The 24,302-nt window shown below is 58.7% G+C and overlaps 4 protein-coding genes across 13 annotated transcripts in view; 1 reads left to right on the top strand and 3 right to left on the bottom strand.

Annotated features, from left to right (window-relative positions):
* LOC121334243 (hemoglobin subunit epsilon-like) overlaps positions 1 to 1,316 on the bottom strand; it is a 5,013-nt gene extending 3,697 nt beyond the window's left edge. The window contains exon 1 of one of the 2 annotated variants that reach the window (XM_041401205.1): positions 917 to 1,316. In XM_041401205.1, coding sequence (XP_041257139.1) covers positions 917 to 923 — 7 coding nt within the window. In that variant the 5' untranslated portion in view covers positions 924 to 1,316. Of the gene's footprint in view, positions 1 to 66; positions 624 to 916 lie in introns of those variants that run through there. The other variant, XM_041401204.1, reaches the window with a different exon arrangement.
* A 504-nt stretch (positions 1,317 to 1,820) lies between these two features.
* On the bottom strand, positions 1,821 to 3,376 carry LOC121334246 (hemoglobin subunit beta). Its single transcript, XM_041401206.1, has 3 exons — positions 3,207 to 3,376; positions 2,892 to 3,114; positions 1,821 to 2,035 (listed from the first exon to the last, which is right to left on the bottom strand). The coding sequence occupies exons 1-3, from the start codon at positions 3,296 to 3,298 to the stop codon at positions 1,907 to 1,909; spliced, it is 444 nt and encodes a 147-aa protein (XP_041257140.1). The 5' UTR covers positions 3,299 to 3,376; the 3' UTR covers positions 1,821 to 1,906.
* A 4,511-nt stretch (positions 3,377 to 7,887) lies between these two features.
* Positions 7,888 to 21,722, bottom strand: LOC121334247 (hemoglobin subunit epsilon). Of its 5 annotated transcripts, none has more exons than XM_041401208.1 (4): positions 21,426 to 21,722; positions 8,952 to 9,048; positions 8,649 to 8,871; positions 7,888 to 8,025 (listed from the first exon to the last, which is right to left on the bottom strand). In XM_041401208.1, the coding sequence occupies exons 2-4, from the start codon at positions 9,041 to 9,043 to the stop codon at positions 7,897 to 7,899; spliced, it is 444 nt and encodes a 147-aa protein (XP_041257142.1). In that variant the 5' UTR covers positions 9,044 to 9,048; positions 21,426 to 21,722; the 3' UTR covers positions 7,888 to 7,896. The 5 variants fall into 5 exon arrangements, with proteins under 5 accessions (XP_041257142.1, XP_041257141.1, XP_041257146.1 ...); XM_041401207.1 differs by lacking the exon at positions 21,426 to 21,722 and adding an exon at positions 20,487 to 20,660; XM_041401212.1 differs by lacking the exon at positions 21,426 to 21,722 and adding an exon at positions 18,629 to 18,639.
* LOC121334242 (folate receptor gamma-like) overlaps positions 15,832 to 24,302 on the top strand; it is a 21,625-nt gene continuing 13,154 nt past the window's right edge. For 4 of the 5 annotated variants that reach the window (XM_041401203.1, XM_041401199.1, XM_041401198.1 and 1 more), the window contains exon 1: positions 20,772 to 21,330. The gene's annotated coding sequence lies outside the window, so the exon portion shown is untranslated. Of the gene's footprint in view, positions 16,195 to 20,771; positions 21,331 to 24,302 lie in introns of those variants that run through there. The other variant, XM_041401197.1, reaches the window with a different exon arrangement.

Below are 24,302 nucleotides of genomic sequence, written 5' to 3'. Positions count from 1 at the left end.
CCCCCCCCACTAATTGTAGACTCTTTTTTTAGTGGAACAGGAATGATCTTCATTAGATTTGCTTACATTTGCCTTTTCTCCAGAAAATCCAGTCCCCACAGCTGGGGGCTGGACCACCATGGCAAATGAAGGCGAGCTCAGCCTGGCAGGGGCAGGAAGAGGGAATATGCAGGGAAAAGGCTGCCAGGCTACCACCAGTGCCCACCCTCCTGCACCCCCTTATCAGCCCCTCCAGGACCTGGGTGCTGCCAGTGCTGCACTGGGCACCACCCAGGGGGTGCTGGCAGCCACAGGGGTGTTCTGACATCAGGGAGTGGGAGCAGGAAAAGCAGCATGGGCAGAGGACACCCCCCAGGATTTGTGTGCTGGGGCACTCGGAGCAGGGGGGAATGCAGGTGGGAGGGAAGGCACAAGGCAGCAGCACTGAGGGCTGTTCCCATCCTGCTGTGCAGGTGCAGGGAATGCCAGAGCCTTGGGGGTCTGCTCGGGTTGTGGGATCATGGAATGATAGAATGGGCTGGGCTGGAGGGCCCTCACAGCCCACCCAGTGCCACCCTGCCCTGGCAGGGACACCTTCCCCTGTGCCAGGCTGCTCCAGCCCCAGTGTCCAGCCTGGCCTTGGGCACTGCCAGGGATCCAGGGGCAGCCCCAGCTGCTCTGGGAATTCCATCCCAGCCCCTGCCCACCCTGCCAGGGAACAATTCCTCATTGCCCAGATCCCACCCAGCCCTGCCCTCTGGCACTGGCAGCCATTCCCTGGCTCCTGTCCCTCCCTTGTCCCCAGTCCCTCTGCAGCTCTGTTGTCCTTCCCACCCCCAGACACACTGCTGGCAGGAGGAGATCTCCTCATTCACACAGTTCACTCCTTTCTGCCTGAAGCCCATGAACACTCACCTTCATGGGAAACTTCTCATACCTCTCATGAAGCCTATGAAAAGTCATGAAATATCTGTGCCTGCCCAGTCTCCCTGCGGGCAGAAAAACCCTTTGGGACTGACTGTGAATCATCTTCTCTCCCTCTCAGTGTGTACCTTGCCAGCAGGAACAAAATGCCTCTTTCTTTGGGTGTCGTGACTGAGAAAGGGCATTTATGGATCACAGAGGGCTTCTAACACCTTCCTGTGGGTCAGGGCCAGAGAGTGAGTGCCCAGGGATGTGGGTGAGGCAGAGCACAGTGCAACCTGGCTGCCAGAAATCCTGGTCTGAATAGCCCAATATTTTCCCCTAGAAGTGGCACATCCTTTCAGCCAAGCGTCGCTTTTGCCTCGTCATGCTCTGTTCAGATGTGCTTCCCATGCCAAGAACAAACCCTACCCAAAGAGTCCTGCTCTGCAGACACCCAAACCCACCCAAAACTCCCATCCAGGAAATTAAGTCTCTGCTCCTGGCAGAATCAGGCCCCCCCAATTGCAGAGTGGGCGGCGCAGGGTGGGAGGGATGTGAATAAACAAAGTCTGCTCCGGCCTTGATAGCAAAATGTTTATCTAAAACCTGCCCCCACCCAGCTGGCTGCTGGGCCTGTGTGACTCAGCTGATTTTGGGTAGGTTTTATGCCAGGGATGAGCCAGGGTAGATTAAAGTCTTCAATTTGTTTATCTTCCCCCCCCCGAAAAGTATGAATCCTCTCAATTTCCCTCGCCTAGGAGAGACATGCAGGTTTGACGGTAAAATTCTGAGTAGCTCTCGGTGCAAAGCCCCCGGTGCCAGCCCCACCGAAAGCACCCAGAACAAAGGCAGGGGTATTTTCTGCGGCCCCGCTGGAGCTGCCAGCTGTGCCCCCAAGCCCCGCACGCCCTCAGGGACACACGGACGCGGCAGAGTTCACAGGATGAGCTTTATTTGGCTGTTAGAAGCGGTTGGCTCCGCGGCAGCGGGCGCGGGCGCTGCCAGGCGCTCCTGCGGCTCCTCAGTGGTACTTGCGGGCCAGGGCGTGGGCAACCACACGCACCAGCTTCTGCCAGGCGGCCTGGCAGTCGGGAGTGAAGTCCTTGCCGAAGTGGGCGGCCAGGACGACGACCAGGATGTCACCCAGGAGCTGTGGGGACAAGAGCAGCCTCGGGTTAGCAGTGCCCCACACATGCACTCACATTGCATGTGAAGGGAAGCCTCTGGGAATCTGCAGTGTTAAAAACCTCCCCCGGGTCCTTTCTAAGATGCGCCTTCAACTTGGTCTCTGCTCTTGCTCTAAAGGTTCAGGTTCTGCTACTGTATGGGAAGAGTAACCAAAAATTCTCCAGAGATTTTTGGAGTAAATTTTTCTTTGTCCCTTCTGGTTTTGTTTTGGAGTTTCTCTCAAGCAGAAGACCCAGCTGAGCTCCCAGCACAGCAGGAGATGGCGCTTGGACCCACAGAGCACAAACAAGGAGCTCATGTTGGCACAGGGGCATTTCTGCCAGCCCCAGCCCCAGCCTAGGGACAAATGGTGGGGTAAATTCCCCACTGAGACACTCTCAGCCAAAGTTTTCTCTCTGCAGGTCCTCTTTTACTTCTGGCATCCAGCCGCCATCTCCTGCTCCTCACTCATCTCTCTGTTCTCCTCTGTGCCAAACTTTGCTCTTGCTCCTTCTCTTCCCCCTTGGCTCAAACCTCTTGGTTGAGTTTCTGCTCAACAACTGCTCTCACTTTGTTCTCCCCCTCCATTTCCTCACTGGAGCCACATCCTCCCCTCCCCTGCCCCCTGCCCACAGCCCCTGTCACCTCTCAGCCCATGCGGTGCCTCCCCACCAGGCTGCACTGCTTCCCTTCCCTCCCTGTCCCTCTGCATCTCCCCCCCAGCCAGCCCCAGCCCCGCTTCCTCCCGCACTGCCCTGGCTGGGGAAATCCCTCTCCTGGTGGGGATCAGGCTGCGGGGACAGCCTGCACTGGGGAGGGCAGGTCAGGGCAGGACTCACCCTGAAGTTCTCGGGGTCCACGTGCAGCTTGTCGCAGTGCAGCTCGGACAGCTGGGAAAAGGTGTTCTTGATGCTGTCCAGGTTCTTGACGGCTTCCCCGAAGGAGGTCAGCACCTTCTTGCCATGGGCTTGCACCTTGGGGTTGCCAAGGACGGCGGTGGGGCTGGACAGGTTCCCAAAGGAGGCGAAGAACCTCTGGGTCCAGGGGTAGACGATCAGCAGCCTGGGGAGAGACACAGACAGAGTCACATCAGCACTCCTGTGGCTGGGGTGTTTCCCTCTGCAGGTGCAGGGCCCTTCTGGAGCTGCACCTACCTGGCCAGGGCCTCGCCACCACACTCGGCGACGTTGACCTTGCCCCAGAGGCCGCTGATGAGCTGCTTCTCCTCAGCTGTCCACTGCACCATGGTGTTGGCAGGAGGGCTGCGTGTCGCACGGAGGAACTCTGGGCTCTTGCTCCCGAAGGATCGCACGCTGGGGAGCCGCTGCCCGGCCCCGCTTTTATCCCCTGCGCGGGGCCCCTCCTCTCCCCGCTGCACCCCTTCATTGGCTGCGCCCCGGGGGCCCCCACGGTCCTGGCACCCGGGGGAGGGACCCAGCAGCAGGGTGGGGCCCGGGGCAAGGTGCCCAGACCCAGCACCGGGCTTGGCTGGCCAGCCGCCCTCCCCGTCCCTGATTTCCAGCCCTGCTGAAGGGGCCGTTATCTCCACGCAGAGCCCCAGCACGGCTCCGTGCACGTCCTGCAGCACTCCCCGGGGAAGCTGCCAGCCCTGGTGCCCCTTGGGTGTGCCAAGGAGGCAGGAGACACAGACCTGGGGCTCCTGGGGTCTCCCTCTGAATGCACCAGGTCCTCCTCTTCCTGCAGGACCTGTTAGGCTTTGGGCTCTCCCTTTGCTTTCCCGTCAGCTCTTTAGGAGTTTGATTAACTTCAGGATGACACTGCTAAAACCATGGCAAGGCTTCACAGCCAAGAGGGAGCTCCTGTCTCAAAGAACCTCTTGGCAGAGGTCAGGCAGGGCTGGAAAGGAGATGTTATAACCCAGGGCAAACCAGCTCCCTGCTGACTCACAGGGCATGTGGAGAGGTGAAAACACTGGGATTACTGGGATCCCACGGAATCCCCAAATTCCTGGGGCTGGCACAGCCCTCCCAGCCCAGGCAGTGCCAGCTGTGCCCCATGGCCACCTTGTCCCCAGCCCAGAGCACTCAGTGCCACCCCCAGGGGACACCTGCAGGGATGGGCACTGCAAAGCTCCCTGGGCAGCCTTTCCAGGAAGAAAAAACATCTGCACAGATGTGCAGGGTGATAGTGCCTGATCCAGGGGTTCAGCAGCCAGAGGATCAGTGGTGTCATGAGAACTGGGAGAGGCAGCTGGGTCTCTGTTCTTCTGCTCCTGTGCCCAGCTGAAGGTGGGAGGGGACAGGGATGGAGCTCATGGGGCATGGGAATGCCCTGCTGGGGTCTGCATGACCTTGGAGCAAAGTGTTTGTATTTGTCCCTGCTCACTGCAGCAGGGGCTTGGCCAAAGGACCCTGGCCAGGCTGGGGGTGGCACTGTTCCCTCTGCAAGCAGCACTGGTGTTCATGGAATCACAGAACCCCAGACTGGGTTGTACTGGAAGGGACCCGAAATCTCATCCAGTCCCTCCCCTGCCACAGGGGGGCAGGGACATCTTCCACTGTCCCAAGATTTTTCCAAGTCCCATCCAACCAAGTCTTGAGAGTTGTGTCTGTTACCTTCTGCCTTTGCTAATCTAAGAATCTTGGGGTTTTAAAAAACCCCAAGCCAACAAAACCTCACGTGCAGGAAGTTACAAGCCATGACCCCAATTTCTCTGTCACTTCTCCCACTTCACATTTTTGTTCTACTCCGCTCACTCTGTGAAAGTCTTCAAACATTAAACCAAGCAATGTCACCTGATGTCCCCAAAAAGTTCCAGAGTGTTCCTGTTTGTATTTTGTGGTGTTTATTTGAGTTTTGTCCTGAACACGCCCCTGGGATCTCCATCTTAGACATGTTTCACTTGCCTGAAGGGGATCGTGGCTCACGTTATCCCATGTTTGTGAGCCCCTGTCCCTCCCTCCCCGTTCCCACAAAGAGCCAGACATCTCCTGGAGGCTGGAGCAACTGGTGTTTATTGGGTGGCTAGAGCCCAGCAGAACCCGAGGAGATTCCCCAGGAGTGTCTCCAGGCAGGAGGGCTCCCAGGGGCTCACTGGTACTCGTGGGCCAGGGCGTGGGCCACCACACGGACCATCTTCTGCCAGGCAGCCTGGCAGGCGGGGGTGAACTCCTTGCCAAAGTGGGCGGCCAGGACGACGATGAGGATGTCACCCAGGAGCTGTGGGGAGCGAGCAGAAGCTGTCAGCCGTGCTGCCCCCACGCCCCTCCCCACCATGCCCTCCGCTCTCTGGGCAGTTCACAGCACTCCAGTGAGGCAGTGAGGGACTGTGTCACCTCTCCAGTGAGGGGCTGTGAGGGGCTGTGTCACCTCTCCAGTGAGGGGCTGTGTCACCTCTCCAGTGAGGCAGTGAGGGACTGTGTCACCTCTCCAGTGAGGGGCTGTGAGGGGCTGTGTCACCTCTCCAGTGAGGGGCTGTGTCACCTCTCCAGTGAGGCAGTGAGGGACTGTGTCACCTCGCCAGTGAGGCACTGTGAGGGGCTGTGTCACCTCTCCAGTGAGGGGCTGTGTCACCTCTCCAGTGAGGGGCTGTGTCACCTCTCCAGTGAGGGGCTGTGTCACCCCTCCAGTGAGGGGCTGTGTCACCTCTCCAGTGAGGGGCTGTGTCACCTCTCCCAGTGAGCAGACCCAGCCCCCAGGTGCCTGCAAGGATGGCAGGGTGAGCCTGGTCAGCACTGCCCCAGCTCTGAGCAGTCCTGCAGAGACCAGGCAAAAACCAAAGGCGAGCACAGCCCAGAGAGTCCCAGCCTTGGGCTCACCCTGGTGCTCCTTTCAATTTTATAAGAAAGACTTAATTCTCAGTATGCTTGAAAATCCCCTGCTTGCTGCCTTGGGGGCAGCAGCCTGGCTGGGAGATTAGGAGCTCAGGGACTGCCTGCTCAGGGAGCTCTCTGGGACACAGGCTGGGAGGGGAAATGTTCATCTCAATGTGCTGAGCAGGGGCCATTTCTGTGGCTCTTCTTGAGTCTGCAGAGTCAAAGGGAGAGCTCCTTCCCCCGGTGCAAACCCAGCAGCACCTGGCAGCTTATTCCCAGCTGCTTCCCAGACAGAAAAGCAGGCCCTGCTCTCCACCTGGGATAGATTTCACTATACTCAGGACCCTTCCTTCCAGCATCCTTCCAGGGCTGTTCCCTTTGGTGTGGATGGAAGATCCCTGAACTCCTGGAATCACAGGATCATGGAATGGTTAAGGCTGGAAGGGATCTTCAGGATATCTCATTCCACCCCCTCTGCCACAGGCAGGGAGCCTTCTACTGGAGCAGGTCTTGGCCACACACTTGCCCCCTTCCATGGACAAGAACCTTCCCTTTAGAGACAAACCATGCCACCGAGGACCAAAGGCAGCTGCAGTGAGGCCCTCCTGCCCCAAGCAGAGTTCCTTGGTCCCTGATTGCAGCAGTGTCCCCGCCAAGCTTTACAGAGCCCTTATCAGCAGCAGTGGCATCTGTGCCCAGGCTCTGCTCTGGAGCCAGGCCAGCTCCATGCTCCTCCAGAGACTGCAGGGCCTTGTGTCTTAAGCCAGCAGGTCCTGGGGGTGTCTTTGTCCCTATTTTAAAATCCCAGAAGGTTTGTCTTGGAGGGACCCCAAATCCCACCCAGTGCCACCCTGCCAGGGCAGGGACACCTTCCCCTGTGCCAGGCTGCTCCAGCCCCAGTGTCCAGCCTGGCCTTGGGCACTGCCAGGGATCCAGGGGCACCCTGCATCCAGGGCTCTCCTGTACTCTCCTGACCTATTTCTGGCTCAGGAGGCTGGTGGTAGCTGTGACTTTGTCACACCAGAGAGGGACAGCTGTCACTGGGAGAGTGACGCTGGCTCTGTGACACAGGCCCCACACCCTTGTCACTGTCCCTAGCCCTGGACAACAGGACTGTCCAGGCGCTGGTCAGAGAGCAGGACATGCCCCACAGCACCACTGGGACGTGTCCAGAGGAGAGGAGAGCAGAATGACCACAGTGAGATAATTCATTGAGACGGAAAGTCCCTGCTGAGGTCCCCAGCCACTGCACTGGGTGCTGACCCAGCCCTGGGCACCCCCGGGTGCTGCTGGCTGCACCCACCATCCAGCATTGTGTGCTGGAAAGTTCCACAGCTCTGAGCTGGAACAGGACGTGGGGATGGTCTCACCTCCTGCCATCCTGCTGAAATGCCCTTTGCTGCTGAAAGGAGAAGCCATGCTGCAGGGAAGCTGGATTCAGATTTTGGGCTTTTTTCCCTAATACTTTTCTCCCAGCCCTTTGTTGCTGCTGGCAGAGCTGGACCTTGCCTGCCTGGCTGTGCAGGATAGAGGGGTGAAGTGCACATCCCTGTTCTCTCAGGAGAAAGGCAGAATATTTATTCCTAAATCATGCAAAACAAGAGTTTTATCGTTCTGAGACAACAACATGTCTCTCCTTGCTGCTTTTTAGGCTGTTCCTGGCAAAACATTGCTGAAACTGAGATGCTTACATCTTTCAGTTCCAGTGAAAAGATGTGCTTCATTAAGCCAAAATGAGTAAAAAAGGACTCTAACCCATCCTGTGCGAGAGCTGCCCTCATCCCCTGCTCTTGGGATCTTACACATTTCAGATACCAAACTCTGACCAAGATGCACCAGTCCTGCCCCATCACTGATGCAGAAAATGCTTTCGATCAACTTAATACATCAGTAGCAAACTATGGAGGGGTAAATTTCTGCGTAATCGGTGAATCTCTATGAATTTATATTCTTGCAATTATCCCAGGAGGAGAGGCGCAGGGGGCAGCCACAGAGACACGGAACACAAAGAATTCCAGAAAAATGTGTTTTTTATTGCCCTTTACAGACACAGGTGCCTCCCGAGGCCTCAGTGGTACTTGCGGGCCAGGGCGTGGGCCACCAGCCCGACCAGCTTCTGCCACGTGGCCTGGCAGGCAGGGGTGAAGTCCTTGCCGAAGTGGGCAGCCAGGACGATGACCAGGATGTCACCCAGGAGCTGCACAGGGGAAGGCAAGAGAGAAATGAGGTCAGCAGAGTGCTGGTCACCCCCTGGCCCTGCACAGCAGCCCAGGACCAGGGACCCCAGCTCCCCAGTGGGTGTGGGGGCCGTGGCCCAGGGAAGCTCTGCCAGCTGCAGGACAAGAGCCCTGTGCTGGCCGTGGGCATGAGTGCCCACCTGCTCCATCTCTGCCTCCTCTCACATTTTCCAGCCACTAGACATTTTTCTGCCTTTCCTTTTTCTGCTGTGAAACCCCACACCTACTTCAGCTGAGGGTCAGTGTGAGGTCCACCTTCTGCATCCCCAGAGCCAGGTTTAAACAGAGGCTGAAGCAGAGGCCAACATCCTGCTCCTTTTCTCCAGCCATGCCTGCACAAGCCCCCAGACTTTTAGAGAATCCCCCTATGTTTGTCACCAAATTTGTCCTTGCAGCCCAGAGCCTAGTATTACCCTGCACTATTGAATTCCCAACCTTCCCCTGTCCCCCAGTTCCCACTCCAGTCAGCCATGTCCTGTTTGGTAAGTAAAATACAAGTTACTGATGCCTGTTGGAAACCCCCAAGGCACTGAGATGCTCTGAGGAAGGAGGAGCAGAGGGTAAAGCTCCAAGGACAGCTCACCCTGAAGTTCTCGGGGTCCACGTGCAGCTTGTCGCAGTGCAGCTCGGACAGCTTGGAGTAGGTGCCCTTGAGGTTGTCCAGGTTCTTGACGGCTTCCCCGAAGGAGGTCAGCACCTTCTTGCCATGGGCACGCACCTTGGGGTTGCCGATGATGGCCGTGGGGCTGGACAGGTTCCCGAAGTCAGAGAAGAACCTCTGGGTCCAGGGGTAGACGATCAGCAGCCTGGGGAGAGACACAGGCAGGTGAAGCTGCCTGACCCAGTGGCTCCCTGCACTGCAGGGCCCTTCTGGAGCTGCACCCACCTGGCCAGGGCCTCGGCGCCGCATTCCTCCACGTTGACCTTGGCCCAGAGGCTGCTGATGAGCTGCTTCTCCTCGGCTGACCAGTGCACCATGGTGGCTGCAGGAGTTCACAGAGCTGAGCTGAGCCCAGAGCCTGGGCCGGGTTTTATGCCCTGGGCCAGCCCCTGGCCGGCCCCTGCAGCGGGGCCATTGGCTGGCACGGGCGGGGGTCCCTGCCGGGGGTCCCCATGCAGTGGTCACTCTGCAGTGAGGTGTGGTCTTCGAGGAAATCCCTGTGAGTCCCTTAACAGGCCAGGCCAGGACACAAAACCCTCTTATCTCTCTCTCCTTCAGCCCTGGCTGCCTGTTCACCACAGGCGTGGACATTCCACCCATCCCTGAACAGGCACAGACCCCTCAGAGAGGTACTTTAGATTCATGGAATTGTCTGGGTTGGAAAGGACTTTAAAGCTCTTCTTGTTCTACCCCCTGCCATGGACAGGGCACCTTCCCCTATCCCAGGTCACTGCAAGCCCTCTCCAGCCTGGCCTTGGACACTTGCAGGGATGGTGTTGGTGAAGCAGAGGTCACCTCCTCAGCTCCAGGTTTCCAGGAATACCTGTGTGGGATGCCAGGGTGGGCTGCAGCTGTGAACAGGCTCCTTTGCTCTGCCCACGTGCGTCCAGTGTGAGCCCTTCAGAGGTCTCTCCTTGCACAAGCACAGCAGGACCCTGCCCTGTCACAGCCCACCAGCAGCATCCATTTCCACCAGGTCAGGCTCTGCCTACAGGCTTTTGTCTGACTCTGGCTGACACCTGCACAGGTGTTTTCCTGGTTTCCAGGCCTCCAGTGAAGCTGTGCCCCTGTGCTCAGAAAGGCAAAGCCAGGATGCTTGAACTGTCAGGCATCCAGACACAACCACAGACATGGAATTGTTCCAGGTCAGGCTGAATGGGGCGTGGAGCAACCTGCTCTGGTAGAATGTGTCCCTGCCCAGCGCAGGGAGCTGGAACTGGGTGATTATCCAACCCAAACCATTCCAGCATTCTTTGAATCTGTGGCTTTGGGTCTACCTGTGGGATGGTTGAGAAGTCTCATCCAGACATCAGAAATCCTCCAATTACAGACATACTGGTCCATTGATCTGGGAATGCTGGAGAGGGACTTCTTACATGGGGAGGCAGAAATAGGACCAAGGGAATGGCTGCCAGTGCCAGAGGGCAGGGCTGGATGGGATCTGGGCAATGAGGAATTGTTCCCTGGCAGGGTGGGCAGGCCCTGGTACAGGGTGCCCAGAGCAGCTGGGGCTGCCCCTGGATCCCTGGCAGTGCCCAAGGCCAGGCTGGACACTGGGGCTGGAGCAGCCTGGCACAGGGGAAGGTGTCCCTGCCATGGGGTGGCACTGGTTGATCCTTAAAACCCCTCCCAACCCAAACCATTCTAGGATTCTGGAATTCTCTGTCTGCTTTTCTGTTTGAACCTGTGATTTCTTCTTCCCTTGAAGCACTTTACTCATCCTTTGCCTCATCCTCTGCCTCATCCTCACACTAGGCGAACCTCGTGCCATGGCTGTTGTGGTTTTGGTACATCCCATTCATGGCATGGTGCATTGTCCTGTGAACTTGGAAAAATCCCTTGGAGACCTGGATTTTATCTCAGTCCCTCTCCCTTTTGCAGTGTCAGGATCCAGGGAATGGCTGCCAGTGCCAGAGGGCAGGGCTGGATGGGATCTGGGCAATGAGGAATTGTTCCCTGGCAGGGTGGGCAGGGGCTGGGATGGAATTCCCAGAGCAGCTGGGGCTGCCCCTGGATCCCTGTCAGTGCCCAAGGCCAGGCTGGACACTGGGGCTGGAGCAGCCTGGCACAGGGGAAGGTGTCCCTGCCAGGGCAGGGTGGCCCTGGTGAGGTTTAAGGTCCCTCCCAAAGGCTGGACACTGGGGCTGGAGCAGCCTGGCACAGGGGAAGGTGTCCCTGCCAGGGCAGGGTGGCACTGGTGAGGTTTAAGGTCCCTCCCAAGCTGCAGCAGTCTGGCACTGTGTGATCTCACTGGAGACACAGTGGCTCGAGCCCATCACTGTGATCCCCTTGGGCCATTCACATCTGCAGTCACACTGTAGCTCCTCACCACAGGGTTCTATGAGACTTTATTAATTTTTTCCACTTCTGGGCCGTGGGAGAGGCGCTCTCAGCAGCCCCAGGCAGGCTCTGATAGCCCGGGCAGCGGGGCTGTGTGGGGCAGATAAAGGTATCGGTGCTGCCTGGGCTGCTCACCTGCACAGCAGGCACACGACACACCCGTGCCTCTCAACAGATCTGGGGACTCCAGAAGTTGCCCAAATTCACCCTTCAGAGCTACAAGGAGTGTGATGGAATAGTGCAGCCCTGAATTCCCAGGCAGGCATTCCCATCCCAAGCCAGCAGCTGCTCGCCCAGCTGGGGATGACAATGAATGGCCTCAGTGGCCTCTGCATTTATTACCTCTCTGCAGCCTGAATTCCCTGGCACTGAAATTAAAACCCAGGCTGCATCTGGGGCTGTTCTTAGCAATGCACTCGCCTCGTCTGTGATAGGAGATTCATTTTCAGCTCTGCAAGGCCGAGCTTTAAAAGAGGGAAGATAGTGATGCTTTCCTGCTACATCTGAACCAGCAGCAGGGAAACGCTCAGGGAGGGGCAGCAGGAGGGTGAGCCTGGGACAGGCAGGACCACATCAAACACAGAGGCTGGAGGGGAGTGTTACCTGCAGCATTAATATTATTTTTAAAATGTGGTTAATAAATGCTGGGTTTCTGGAGCCTGTTGAAAACAGGCAGAGACATGGCTTGTGGTGAGAAGCCTCCTGGCCTGGAACCACTCTGTGACCCATCAGGGTCTGCTTTTACTGGTGTGGGAGCAAGATGACTTTTCATGGATGGGTAATGATGGCCATAAAGAGGGAAGGAGGGGCAGGGAAGGGGGAAGGAGGAAGGCAAAGGAAACAGGAGGAAGAGAGGCAGAAGTAATTTCCATTCATACGGGCCCACTCCATGCTGTTCTCCTGTACTGATCCCTCTAATGGTTGGTTTTATCCCCACAGCAGCTCTTTAACCTCTAAATCCCTTCAGATGGGCACAATAGCGGAGGAATAACAGCAGGTGAATCAGCCTCTTAATCGGATTAGGGTCTTGTCCCTGTGCCTGGGGACTGTCTGTCACGGCAATGGCCTTTTGCAGCCACTCTGCAAATTTCCACCTCAGCTGCAGCCCGTGCTGCCCCACAGGGCCCACTGGCCCATTTGGCTGTGGCCAGTCTGGGATGGCTTGGAGGGCACAGGTGATTTCCCACCACGCTGCTGCTGCAGGCACCCAGCAAGGGGTGCCTTCAGAATGGAGCTCGGGGCAGCAGGGGATAACAGGAACCCCTGGAAAACTGGAGAGGGACTGGGGACAAGGCCTGCAGGGACAGGAGCCAGGGAATGGCTGCCAGTGCCAGAGGGCAGGGCTGGATGGGATCTGGGCAATGAGGAATTGTTCCCTGGCAGGGTGGGCAGGGCTGGCACATGGTGCCCAGAGCAGCAGAGCAAAGCCAGATGCTCCCAGACTTTAGTGAAAGGGGCAGAACATCTGCTCTAAGCACATGCAGGATGGGGTCAGTGATGAATCCAGGGAAATGCAGAACGAGTGTGTCTGAATCACAACAATTTGTACAACTCCCCCTGGCTGGGACTGGTTGTTGCCTGAACGTGGTGGAAAAGAATTTCTGGAAATGCAGTTTTTTCCTTAGAAGGGAGAGGGATACTGGAAGACCCCACAGGCAGCAGAGGTGTGGGGGCTCCACAGTGGAGACCCCAGGCAGGCTGGAATTGTAGTTCTGTCCCCACTGAGGGACTCTGCTCTCAGCACAAAGACATTCCTGTTTGTTTCTCTGCTGTAACAACCAGGGGAAATGCAGTGGAGGGTAAATTAATTCCTCTCTGCCCCTAAGAAAGCTCTCTCATTTCAGGATCCAGATTTAACCCTTGGTATCTTTTAGGTCTGACTCTAAGAGTTGTGGAGCACCCCTTGCTCCAGTTTCACCTTCATACCATGTAATCATGGAAACATGGAATATCCTGAGTTGAAAGGGACAGAATCCCCAAATCCCTGGGGCTGGCAGAGCCCTCCCAGCCCAGGCAGTGCCAGCTGTGCCCAGTGCCACCTTGTCCCCAGCCCAGAGCACTCAGTGCCACCCCCAGGGGACACCTGCAGGTTTTTTCCTTAGAAGGGAGAGGGATACTGGAAGACCCCACAGGCAGCAGAGGTGTGGGGGCTCCACAGTGGAGACCCCAGGCAGGCTGGAATTGTAGTTCTGTCCCCACTGAGGGACTCTGCTCTCAGCACAAAGACATTCCTGTTTGTTTCTCTGCTGTAACAACCAGGGGAAATGCAGTGGAGGGTAAATTAATTCCTCTCTGCCCCTAAGAAAGCTCTCTCATTTCAGGATCCAGATTTAACCCTTGGTATCTTTTAGGTCTGACTCTAAGAGTTGTGGAGCACCCCTTGCTGTGACTGCTCCAGCTTCACCTTCATGCCATGTAATCATGGAAACGTGGAATATCCTGAGCTGAAAGGGACAGAATCCCCAAATCCCTGGGGCTGGCAGAGCCCTCCCAGCCCAGGCAGTGCCAGCTGTGCCCAGTGCCCCCTTGTCCCCAGCCCAGAGCACTCAGTGCCACCCCCAGGGGACACCTGCAGGGATGGGCACTGCAAAGCTCCCTGGGCAGCCCCTGCCAAGGCCTGAGCACCCTTTCCATGGGCAAATTCCTGCTGAAAAGGACCTACAAGGATCATTGTGTCCAGCTTCTGGCCCTGCACAGGACCACCCCAGAAATCCCAACATGTGCCTCACTTCTCATACAAACATATTTTAACTGACTTGGAGCTTTTCACAGCATTGCTTTAATTTTATAGGAAATCTCCTGGGTCTGCAATGTGGGTCCTGGGTGACACTGCTGGGGAGGGTGCCGCAGAAATGCCCAAGAAACTGCTGGACCCTGTTTGCCCATCCCTGTCCCTGTGTCCCTGCAAAGGGACCCACCAGGATGTGGCACTGGAGCCACCCCAGTGCCACGGGCTCCAGAGCTGCCCCAGTGAGTGGTGACAGGGTGAGGGGCATGAGGTGAGGCCTAAGGGCCAGGATGTCTGGGACAAAGCTAAATTTTAGTGAATCTGCTCCTGAGTTATCCCTCAGCACCAGAACTCGGGCAGAAGCACCCAGAAAGGGCCAAAAGCAGGATTGTCATTGCAGACAGGCTCCTGCAGGACGGGCTCGCTGAGGGCAGAGGTTTCCTGGAGGGTTTGCTCTGCCCCAGCCCTGGCTGGGCTCCATCTCAGCACAGGAGGGACCCGGGCTGCAGGGGACACTGAGGGGACACTGAGGGGAAACTGAGGGGACACTGAGGGGAAACTGAGGGGACACTGAGGGAGGGACACTGAGGGGAAACTGAGGGGACACTGAGGGAGGGACACTGAGGGGAAACTGAGGGGACACTGAGAGGACACTGAGCAAGGAACACTGAGGGGACACTGAGGGGACACTGAGGGAGGGACACTGAGGGGAAACTGAGGGGACACTGAGAGGACACTGAGGGGAAACTGAGGGGACACTGAGAGGACACTGAGGGGAAACTGAGGGGACACTGAGAGGACACTGAGGGGAAACTGAGGGGACACTGAGAGGACACTGAGGGGAAACTGAGGGGACACTGAGAGGACACTGAGGGGAAACTGAGGGGACACTGAGAGGACACTGAGGGGAAACTGAGGGGACACTGAGAGGACACTGAGGGGAAACTGAGGGGACACTGAGAGGACACTGAGGGGAAACTGAGGGGACACTGAGAGGACACTGAGGGGAAACTGAGGGGACACTGAGAGGACACTGAGGGGAAACTGAGGGGACACTGAGAGGACACTGAGGGGAAACTGAGGGGACACTGAGAGGACACTGAGGGGAAACTGAGGGGACACTGAGAGGACACTGAGGGGAAACTGAGGGGACACTGAGAGGACACTGAGGGGAAACTGAGGGGACACTGAGAGGACACTGAGGGGAAACTGAGGGGACACTGAGAGGACACTGAGGGGAAACTGAGGGGACACTGAGAGGACACTGAGGGGAAACTGAGGGGACACTGAGAGGACACTGAGGGGAAACTGAGGGGACACTGAGAGGACACTGAGGGGAAACTGAGGGGACACTGAGAGGACACTGAGGGGAAACTGAGGGGACACTGAGAGGACACTGAGGGGAAACTGAGGGGACACTGAGAGGACACTGAGGGGAAACTGAGGGGACACTGAGAGGACACTGAGGGGAAACTGAGGGGACACTGAGAGGACACTGAGGGGAAACTGAGGGGACACTGAGAGGACACTGAGGGGAAACTGAGGGGACACTGAGAGGACACTGAGGGGAAACTGAGGGGACACTGAGAGGACACTGAGGGGAAACTGAGGGGACACTGAGAGGACACTGAGGGGAAACTGAGGGGACACTGAGAGGACACTGAGGGGAAACTGAGGGGACACTGAGAGGACACTGAGGGGAAACTGAGGGGACACTGAGAGGACACTGAGGGGAAACTGAGGGGACACTGAGAGGACACTGAGGGGAAACTGAGGGGACACTGAGAGGACACTGAGGGGAAACTGAGGGGACACTGAGAGGACACTGAGGGGAAACTGAGGGGACACTGAGAGGACACTGAGGGGAAACTGAGGGGACACTGAGAGGACACTGAGGGGAAACTGAGGGGACACTGAGAGGACACTGAGGGGAAACTGAGGGGACACTGAGAGGACACTGAGGGGAAACTGAGGGGACACTGAGAGGACACTGAGGGGAAACTGAGGGGACACTGAGAGGACACTGAGCAAGGAACACTGAGGGGACACTGAGGGGACACTAGGGAGGGACACGGTGGCTGGGCAGGGAAGGGAGGGCCGAGGGAGGCAGACAGGTTTCCCAGCCCCGTGCCCAGCCTGGAGCTGTCCTGGCCCGGCTCGGCTGCTGGCCCATGCCGGCTCACCCGGGCTATCAGCCGGGACCCCCGCCCGGGCCGGGCCCCGCTCCCGGTATCGGCCCGGGCAGCCCGCAGCCGCTCCCCGGGGCCGGCCCCGATAGCCCCGGGCTGCAGTCCCAGATAAGCCCGGCCCAGGCGGCTCCGGCTGTTTGGAACCGGCAGGGTCAGCACAGGGGCTGGACAGACCGATGGACAGATCTCCCACAGCACAGCATCCCACCAGGTGCAGTTCTGCTATGGAACCATGCAATGCTTTGGGCTGGAGGGCCCTCAGAGCCCACCCAGTGCCACCCTGCCATGGCAGGGACACCTTCCCCTGTGCCAGGCTGCTCCAGCCCCAGTGTCCAGCCTGGCCTTGGGCACTGCCAGGGATCCAGGGGCAGCCCCAGCTGCTCTGGGAATTCCATCCCAGCCCCTGCCCACCCTGCCAGGGAACAATTCCTCATTGCCCAGATCCCATCCAGCCCTGCCCTCTGGCACTGGCAGCCATTCCCTGGCTCCTGTCCCTGCAGCCCTTGTCCCCAGTCCCTCTGCAGCTCTCCTGGAGCCCCTTCAGGCCCTGCCAGGGGCTCTGAGCTCTCCCTGGAGCTTTCTCCTCTCCTGTCCATGGGGTACATTGAGTTTTCCCATCCTGTTTTCCTCTCAGGGCAGCTGTGAGCTGTCCCAGGACAGGGGTTCAGGGTCTCCTCCATCCCTGCCCAGTGCCCCCAGGCAGGATTCACAGGGACTAGGAGAATGGGACAGGACTCTCCTCAGGACCCTTCCCTCTGCTCCTGTAGCCGTGGGGCTGCTCTCCCCCTCCCCAGAGCTCCCGTGGCCCCTGGGGGAGCCCCGGGCTCCATGGACAGGCTGAGCCAAGCCCTGCTGCAGGAAAAGCACCTGAACCATGCTGGGTTGTGCTGTGCTGGCAGCAGAGGCTGCAGAGCAGGTACCCCTCAGCCAGGTAGCCCCAGAGCCCTCAGGGTGGGGGTCTTGCTGTCCCTCAGCAGCTCCAGCCCCCTTTGTGGCAGGCCAGGTGAGCTCCGAGTGGTCTCACAGTGCTCCCAGCACTGCACCTGCCCCAGGCCGAGCTGGCTCTGCCTCTCGCTGCTTTGCAGAAAGTTCCCTCCATCACAGACCTCCAAAAAAATCCCAGCGTTGTCTGGGAACCATGAGAGCTGTCCTGGACCTCACAGTCCTGGGGCACGTGCTAACTAAAGGTTTCCTGTGTGTGAGGGTGGCTCCAGGTCAGGCAAGGCCTTTTCTCCTCCTGCTCATGGCATGGCACCACCTGGGAAAGAACATGTTTTATGGGTCTAGTTCTGCCTTTCCAGCCTTAAAGCTGGCAATGGATAGAGCTGTTCCTGTGTTGGGGCTGGTTTGGGGAGGGCAGACCTGCCCTGACTCCACACCTGACCCCAGCCTGCCACCAGGCTCTTATTCAAGTAGCAAAAGGGGCTCTGAAAATGGGGTGGAACCTGGGGAAATCACCCTGCAGAGGCAGGTGAAGCACTGGACCTGGTCCTTGGGGTAGCCCTTGGCAGAGCCTCTCCCACTGCCCCAGCAGAGACCATGGGGCTCATCCCAGCACCTCTGGGGTCCCAGACCTGTGAGTGAGTCAGGGACTGGCCTGAGCTCCATCACTCATTCTGCTCAGCTCTGCCCTGCACCAGCACTGCGCAGAACCAGGGAGCCCCAAACAGCAGCTGAGCTGGGGTGGGCTCAGGGCACGTCCCACAGACCCCGTTACACCCAGCCCAGGGCATGCTGCTCTTTGAGGCTCCTCTTCACACACCCAGGCAGAAAGGGGGCTCTGAGAGCCGGGTCAGGATCGGGACCAGAGTCAGGATCAGGGTCAGGATCAGGACCAGGATCAGGATCAGGACCGGGATCAATGTCAGGACCAGGGTCAGGATCGGGACCAGAGTCAGGATCAGGACCAGGATCAGTGTCAGGACCAGGGTCAGGATCGGGACCAGAGTCAGGATCAGGGTCAGGATCAGGACCACGATCAGTGTCAGGACCAGAGTCAGGATTGGGACCAGGGCCAGGATCAGGACCAGGGTCAGGATGAGTTCCAGGGTCAGGATCAGTTCCAGGATCTGTGCCAGGACCAGGATCAGTGTCAGGACCAGGATCAGGATCGGGACCAGGGTCGGGACCAGGGTCAGAGTTGGGGTCAAGGTGAGGGGTCTCACCCCCATGCCCAGGACTGGAGCCCTTTCTCTGCAGTTTATGGGATGTTTATGTGCTCTCCCATCACAGACCGGTGGGATGAGTTTGCACACGCTCAGGGTGCTGAGTCACGGTGCTGGCCCCAGCCTGGCCGTGCTCAGGGGTGTCAGGACCAGGGTCAGGATCGGGACCAGAGTCAGGATCAGGACCAGGATCAGTGTCAGGACCAGGGTCAGGATCGGGACCAGAGTCAGGATCAGGGTCAGGATCAGGACCACGATCAGTGTCAGGACCAGAGTCAGGATTGGGACCAGGGCCAGGATCAGGACCAGGGTCAGGATGAGTTCCAGGGTCAGGATCAGTTCCAGGATCTGTGCCAGGACCAGGATCAGTGTCAGGACCAGGATCAGGATCAGGACCAGGATCAGGATCGGGACCAGGATCAGGATCGGGACCAGGGACAGGACCAGGGTCAGAGTTGGGGTCAAGGTGAGGGGTCTCACCCCCATGCCCAGGACTGGAGCCCTTTCTCTGCAGTTTATGGGATGTTTATGTGCTCTCCCATCACAGACTGGTGGGATGAGTTTGCACACGCTCAGGGTGCTGAGTCACGGTGCTGGCCCCAGCCTGGCCGTGCTCAGGGGTGATAACTGGGGTGGCACAAACAGGAGCCTTGTGGGCAGTGATAAGCCCCTGGCCCAGGGCAGTGTCCCCTTTCTGCTGAGTCAGACTCTGACACAGCAGAAAACATTTCTGCTGAGCCAGAGGGGCAGCCACGGGAAAACAGACAGCTTTTTAAATTGATTATTTATTTTTCTTAGCAGAACCAGGAAGGCTGCTCTGGAGTCCCCAGCACGGGCTGCTGACTCCTGTGTCAGCGAGGGGCTCAGGACCCTCCTCTGTCTGTGGGGCAGAGCCCGTGGCAGGCTCAGGAGCTCTACATTCCCAAAGGGATGGTGGGACACATCCTGAGATCCAGCCCCTCTTCTCCATCCCCCTTCTGCTGCCCTGCTGCACATTGGGGGCAGGGTGTATGGAAGGTGCCAGCTGCTGCTGAAAACTTTTCTGTTCCCCTAAGATAGGGAATTTCACACCTTGTCCTCCTCCTCCCCTGCTCCCCCCGTGCTGGCTACAGGCAGGGCTCCCTTGGGGAAACTGAGGCACAAAGCAGAGTGGCTGCTCTCCAGAAATGCCATGAAATGCTCATGGCAGGGGTAGATCCCCTTCAGGACAGGGGCATGTTTGCTGTCTCATGTCCTGCTCCTAGCCAGGGACACAGCAAGATAAAATCTTCCTCAGAATTAATAGAATTCCTTAAAATGTTTCAAATTCTTTCATTAATATCTTAGCATCATGGCATCCCAGACTGGTTTGGGTTGGAAGGGACCTTAAAGCTCATCCATTTCTATCCCTCTGCCATGGACAGGGACTCCTTCCACTGTCCCAGGCTGCTCCAAGCCCTGTCCAGCCTGGACGTTCTGACTGGGCAGTGATGCCCAGCCAGTTTGGGGCTGGGGGTGCAGTGTCCCCCTGAACAAGCCAGCCCCAGGCCAGGGAGGTGGGTGCTGAGCCAGCTGTGCTCCAGCCAAGCTCCTGCTGTGCTCCCAACCCAGCCTCTTCCCCTGGGACTGGGCAGCTTTGGGGTCCGTGTGGTTCAGGTGACCCACAGCACAGATGATTGTGCTGGGAAGCATGAAGCTGTCCAGACTGAGCTCCATGGATTCAAAGGCACAAAATTCACCCAGGATCTCCTGTGTCCCCAGGAGCTTGTGTTTTTCACAAGTCCCTTCCAAAGAGGCCCTGAGAGGGGGTCTGGAGGCAGCAGCACTTCCCCAGGAAATGCCTTTTCCTTTCTGCTTGGAATGTAGCAGCTTCCTGGGGCAGCCTCTGCTGGTTCATGCCCAGGGGACCACAGACCTTTGGGGGATGCAAAAGGACCTACAGAACCACGGGATGAGGCAAAAGAACCAACCGATTTTTTGTTGACACAAACAGCAGCAAATCCACTTTTTCAGGCAGGGAAACTGAGGCACGGCTTAAAGCAGGGAGGGAAGAACAGCAGGAGTGACTGGGGCAGACCCAGTTTGTTCTCCCAGAACCCCCGCCCTGGCGTGAGCCCCTGCTGCTCCCATCAGTGCCCGGGGTTTCCAGCAGAGGTGCTGGCGTTTGGCTGCTCCAAGCCCATCCCTAGTCTTGGCTGTGGGTTTTCCACCAGGCAGGGTTTGGTGCTGAGCTCTGCTGATTCGGGATTTCTCCACCCTCAGAGGTAAAACCTAGGTGGGGTCCTGGTGTGGTGAGAGGCACAGGGAGCAGAGCAGAGCTGGGGGGTGAGCTGCCGCTGCCCTCCAAGGCTCACTTTACCTCACTCAGTTCCAGAGGTGTCCCAAGCACGAAGCTGGAGCCACGGGGCAGCCGCTCCCCAGGGTTTGCAGCTTCCAGGTGTGGGAGCCACCTGCACCCCCGTCCCCAAAAACCCCTGCCCCAAACCTCCTTGTTCTGCACTGTCCCAGCCCCAGTGCCCCAGGGAACCTCCTCCCTGCCCAGTTTGTCCATCCCTGCTAGGAACCCAGTAAATAACTCTGGGTCCGTGTGGTTCAGGTGACCCACAGCACAGATGATTGTGTTGGGAAGCACGAAGCTGTCCAGACTGAGCTCCATGGATTCAAAGGCACAAAATTCACCCAGGATCTCCTGTGTCCCCAGGAGCTTGTGTTTTTCACAAGTCCCTTCCAAAGAGGCCCTGAGAGGGGGTCTGGAGGCAGCAGCACTTCCCCAGGAAATGCCTTTTCCTTTCTGCTTGGAATGTAGCAGCTTCCTGGGGCAGCCTCTGCTGGTTCATGCCCAGGGGACCACAGACCTTTGGGGGATGCAAAAGGACCTACAGAACCACGGGATGAGGCAAAAGGACCAACCAATTTTTGTTAACAAAAATAACAGCAAATCCACTTTTTCAGGCAGGGAAACTGAGGCACGGCTTAAAGCAGGGAGGGAAGAACAGCAGGAGTGACTGGGGCAGACCCAGTTTGTTCTCCCAGAACCCCTGCCCTGGCGTGAGACCCTGCTGCTCCCATCAGTGCCCGGGGTTTCCAGCAGAGGTGCTGGCGTTTGGCTGCTCCAAGCCCATCCCTAGTCTTGGCTGTGGGTTTTCCACCAGGCAGGGTTTGGTGCTGAGCTCTGCTGATTCGGGATTTCTCCACCCTCAGAGGTAAAACCTAGGTGGGGTCCTGGTGTGGTGAGAGGCACAGGGAGCAGAGCAGAGCTGGGGGGTGAGCTGCCGCTGCCCTCCAAGGCTCACTTTACCTCACTCAGTTCCAGAGGTGTCCCAAGCACGAAGCTGGAGCCACGGGGCAGCCGCTCCCCAGGGTTTGCAGCTTCCAGGTGTGGGAGCCACCTGCACCCCCGTCCCCAAAAACCCCTGCCCCAAACCTCCTTGTTCTGCACTGTCCCAGCCCCAGTGCCCCAGGGAACCTCCTCCCTGCCCAGTTTGTCCATCCCTGCTAGGAACCCAGTAAATAACTCTGTGATTTGAGGTTGCACCCGCCGGCCCCAGCTGTGCCCTGCCCGGCTCAGCGGAGCCCAGCCCTGCCCCAGCTGCTGCTGTGTGGCACAAAAGCTGCTGAGATAAGGCACTTCCCCGGCCCCCCTGAGCATCCAGCACAGGCTGTGCAGAGCTGGGGCCAGGGAGGACAGAGATGGGGCACGCAGAGGGTTCGGGGCAGGCAGGGGTGAACTCTGGCAGCTCCTGTCTCTCGGGGCGGACGCTGCACTGCAGCTGTGCTGCTCTCACTGGCCGTGTCAGGTGCTGCTGCCTGAAGATGACTTTCTCCTCCTCCTTCCTCTCTGTGTGATGTGGGGATGGTTGTTGGAGAGCTTGTGGAGGACGGGAGAGCCTTCCCCCACGTTAAAACTATCCGCTTTGTGCAGGCCCGGGTCAGCCCTGCAGGGAACCAGGATGGCTGGGGAGGAGCAGGCCTGGAAAGCCCCAGTTCTGGAGCTGGAGAGTGGGCAGTGGGGCCAGGGCCTGGGCATGGCTCTGCACCGGCTCCTCTCTGCTCTGGGGCTGCAGAGTGCCCACCGCCATGGAACCAGGCGGGTGAAGCCGTGTCCTGCCATCCTCCATGGAACCAGGCAGGTGAGGGCCGTGTCCTGCCATCCTCCATGGAACCAGGCGGGTGAGGGCCGTGTCCTGCCTCCTCCATGGAACCAGGCGGGTCCTGCCATCCTCCATGGCACCAGGCGGGTGAGGGCCGTGTCCTGCCATCCTCCATGGAACCAGGCGGGTGAAGCCGTGTCCTGCCATCCTCCATGGAAGCAGGCGGGTGCGGGCCATGTCCTGCCATCCTCCATGGAACCAGGCGGGTGAAGCCGTGTCCTGCCATCCTCCATGGAAGCAGGCGGGTGCGGGCCATGTCCTGCCATCCTCCATGGAACCAGGCGGGTGAAGCCGTGTCCTGCCATCCTCCATGGAAGCAGGCGGGTGCGGGCCATGTCCTGCCATCCTCCATGGAACCAGGCGGGTGAAGCCGTGTCCTGCCATCCTCCATGGAAGCAGGCGGGTGCGGGCCATGTCCTGCCATCCTCCATGGAACCAGGCGGGTGAAGCCGTGTCCTGCCATCCTCCATGGAAGCAGGCGGGTGCGGGCCATGTCCTGCCATCCTCCATGGAACCAGGCGGGTGAAGCCGTGTCCTGCCATCCTCCATGGAAGCAGGCGGGTGCGGGCCATGTCCTGCCATCCTCCATGGAACCAGGCGGGTGAAGCCGTGTCCTGCCATCCTCCATGGAAGCAGGCGGGTGCGGGCCATGTCCTGCCATCCTCCATGGAACCAGGCGGGTGAAGCCGTGTCCTGCCATCCTCCATGGAAGCAGGCGGGTGCGGGCCATGTCCTGCCATCCTCCATGGAACCAGGCGGGTGAGGGCCGTGTCCTGCCATCCTCCATGGAACCAGGCGGGTGAAGCCGTGATCCCCGGCCATCCTCCATGGAACCAGGCGGGTGAAGCCGTGTCCTGCCATCCTCCATGGAAGCAGGCGGGTGAGGGCCGTGTCCTGCCATCCTCCATGGAACCAGGCGGGTGAGGGCCGTGTCCTGCCATCCTCCATGGAAGCAGGCGGGTGAGGGCCGTGTCCTGCCATCCTCCATGGAAGCAGGCGGGTGCGGGCCATGTCCTGCCATCCTCCATGGAACCAGGCGGGTGAGGGCCGTGTCCTGCCATCCTCCATGGAAGCAGGCGGGTGAGGGCCGTGTCCTGCCCGGGCCATCCCTGAGGAGCAGCAGGGCCGGTGCTGCAGGCCATGCCCCCGTGGGCACTGCTGCTGTGGTGGCTCTGAGGACATGCACAGCTCTTGGGGACATCCTTTGGCCACCAGGCCCTAGGCAGTCCGTGATCCCCGGCCATCCGGGCTTGGTCCCGTGTGTGTGAGGGGCTGGATGGGGGTCACAGCAGGAGAGGGGTCTGGGCCTGGCAGGGTCACCCTGCACACCTGGGCTGGGGTCCCAAACAGGAGCTGACACAGGAGCAGCTCCCGGGTTTGCCAAGGGACCTTTACGGAACCCTGGCTTTTGGGCTCAGCCTGTAACCAGAAACCAGGTGGTTTCTCTTTAAAATGACACAAGTTCTGTCCTCCCTGCTTTTGCCTCTGCTTCACCTGGAGCGTTCTGCCTGGCTCAGGCTGAACCGCCTGCATACTGGGAACAACAGTCCAGTAGGAAACAACTGTCATCCCACAATTAGCAGGCACTAATTAGGCTGCTGGGCGTGCTGCAGCTCAGCCTCTTCAGCTGGCCCATTTGGACTGGGAATCACAGAATCACGGACAGCTTTGAGTTGGAAGGGACCTGAAAGGCCATCTCATTCCAGCCCCCTGCACTGCCAGTTCCATGTCCCCAAGTGCCACTTCTCTGACAATCTCTGCCTGGAGATCCTGGCAGAGCCCTGTCCACAGGTGAGACCCCCTGTCCTCCCCCTCAGACCCCATCCCATGGGAAGGAGCTTTGGGACACACCGTGGGTGGCAGAGGCTTCCCCAGGCTCAAAAAGGAGAGAGACAAACCCACAGGAGAGCCCTTGGGTCCCCGGACAGCCCCTGGCTCTGGCATTGAGGAGACACGCTGTGGGTTTCCCTTGTGCCCAAACCCCTCCGCAGGCACCTGCTCATGGCCAGGCTGGGGCAGCCCGA

This window comes from Onychostruthus taczanowskii, unplaced genomic scaffold (genome assembly GCF_017590055.1).
Source record: "Onychostruthus taczanowskii isolate IOZ18803 unplaced genomic scaffold, ASM1759005v1 scaffold187, whole genome shotgun sequence".
Taxonomy (NCBI): Eukaryota; Metazoa; Chordata; class Aves; order Passeriformes; family Passeridae; genus Onychostruthus; species Onychostruthus taczanowskii.
This window is presented reverse-complemented; position numbering and strand designations above follow the sequence as displayed.

What these genes read in the sequence shown, in the direction of transcription:
- LOC121334246 (XM_041401206.1), bottom strand. Translation starts at nt 3,298, where the DNA reads ATGGTGCAGTGGACAGCTGAGGAGAAGCAGCTCATCAGCGGCCTCTGG. An exon ending in GGTGGCGAGGCCCTGGCCAG is followed by an intron (nt 3,115 to 3,206) that starts GTAGGTGCAGCT and finishes GTCTCTCCCCAG; the next exon opens with GCTGCTGATCGTCTACCCCT. An exon ending in TGGACCCCGAGAACTTCAGG is followed by an intron (nt 2,036 to 2,891) that starts GTGAGTCCTGCC and finishes TTGTCCCCACAG; the next exon opens with CTCCTGGGTGACATCCTGGT.
- LOC121334247 (XM_041401208.1), bottom strand. Translation starts at nt 9,043, where the DNA reads ATGGTGCACTGGTCAGCCGAGGAGAAGCAGCTCATCAGCAGCCTCTGG. An exon ending in GGCGCCGAGGCCCTGGCCAG is followed by an intron (nt 8,872 to 8,951) that starts GTGGGTGCAGCT and finishes GTCTCTCCCCAG; the next exon opens with GCTGCTGATCGTCTACCCCT. An exon ending in TGGACCCCGAGAACTTCAGG is followed by an intron (nt 8,026 to 8,648) that starts GTGAGCTGTCCT and finishes TCCCCTGTGCAG; the next exon opens with CTCCTGGGTGACATCCTGGT.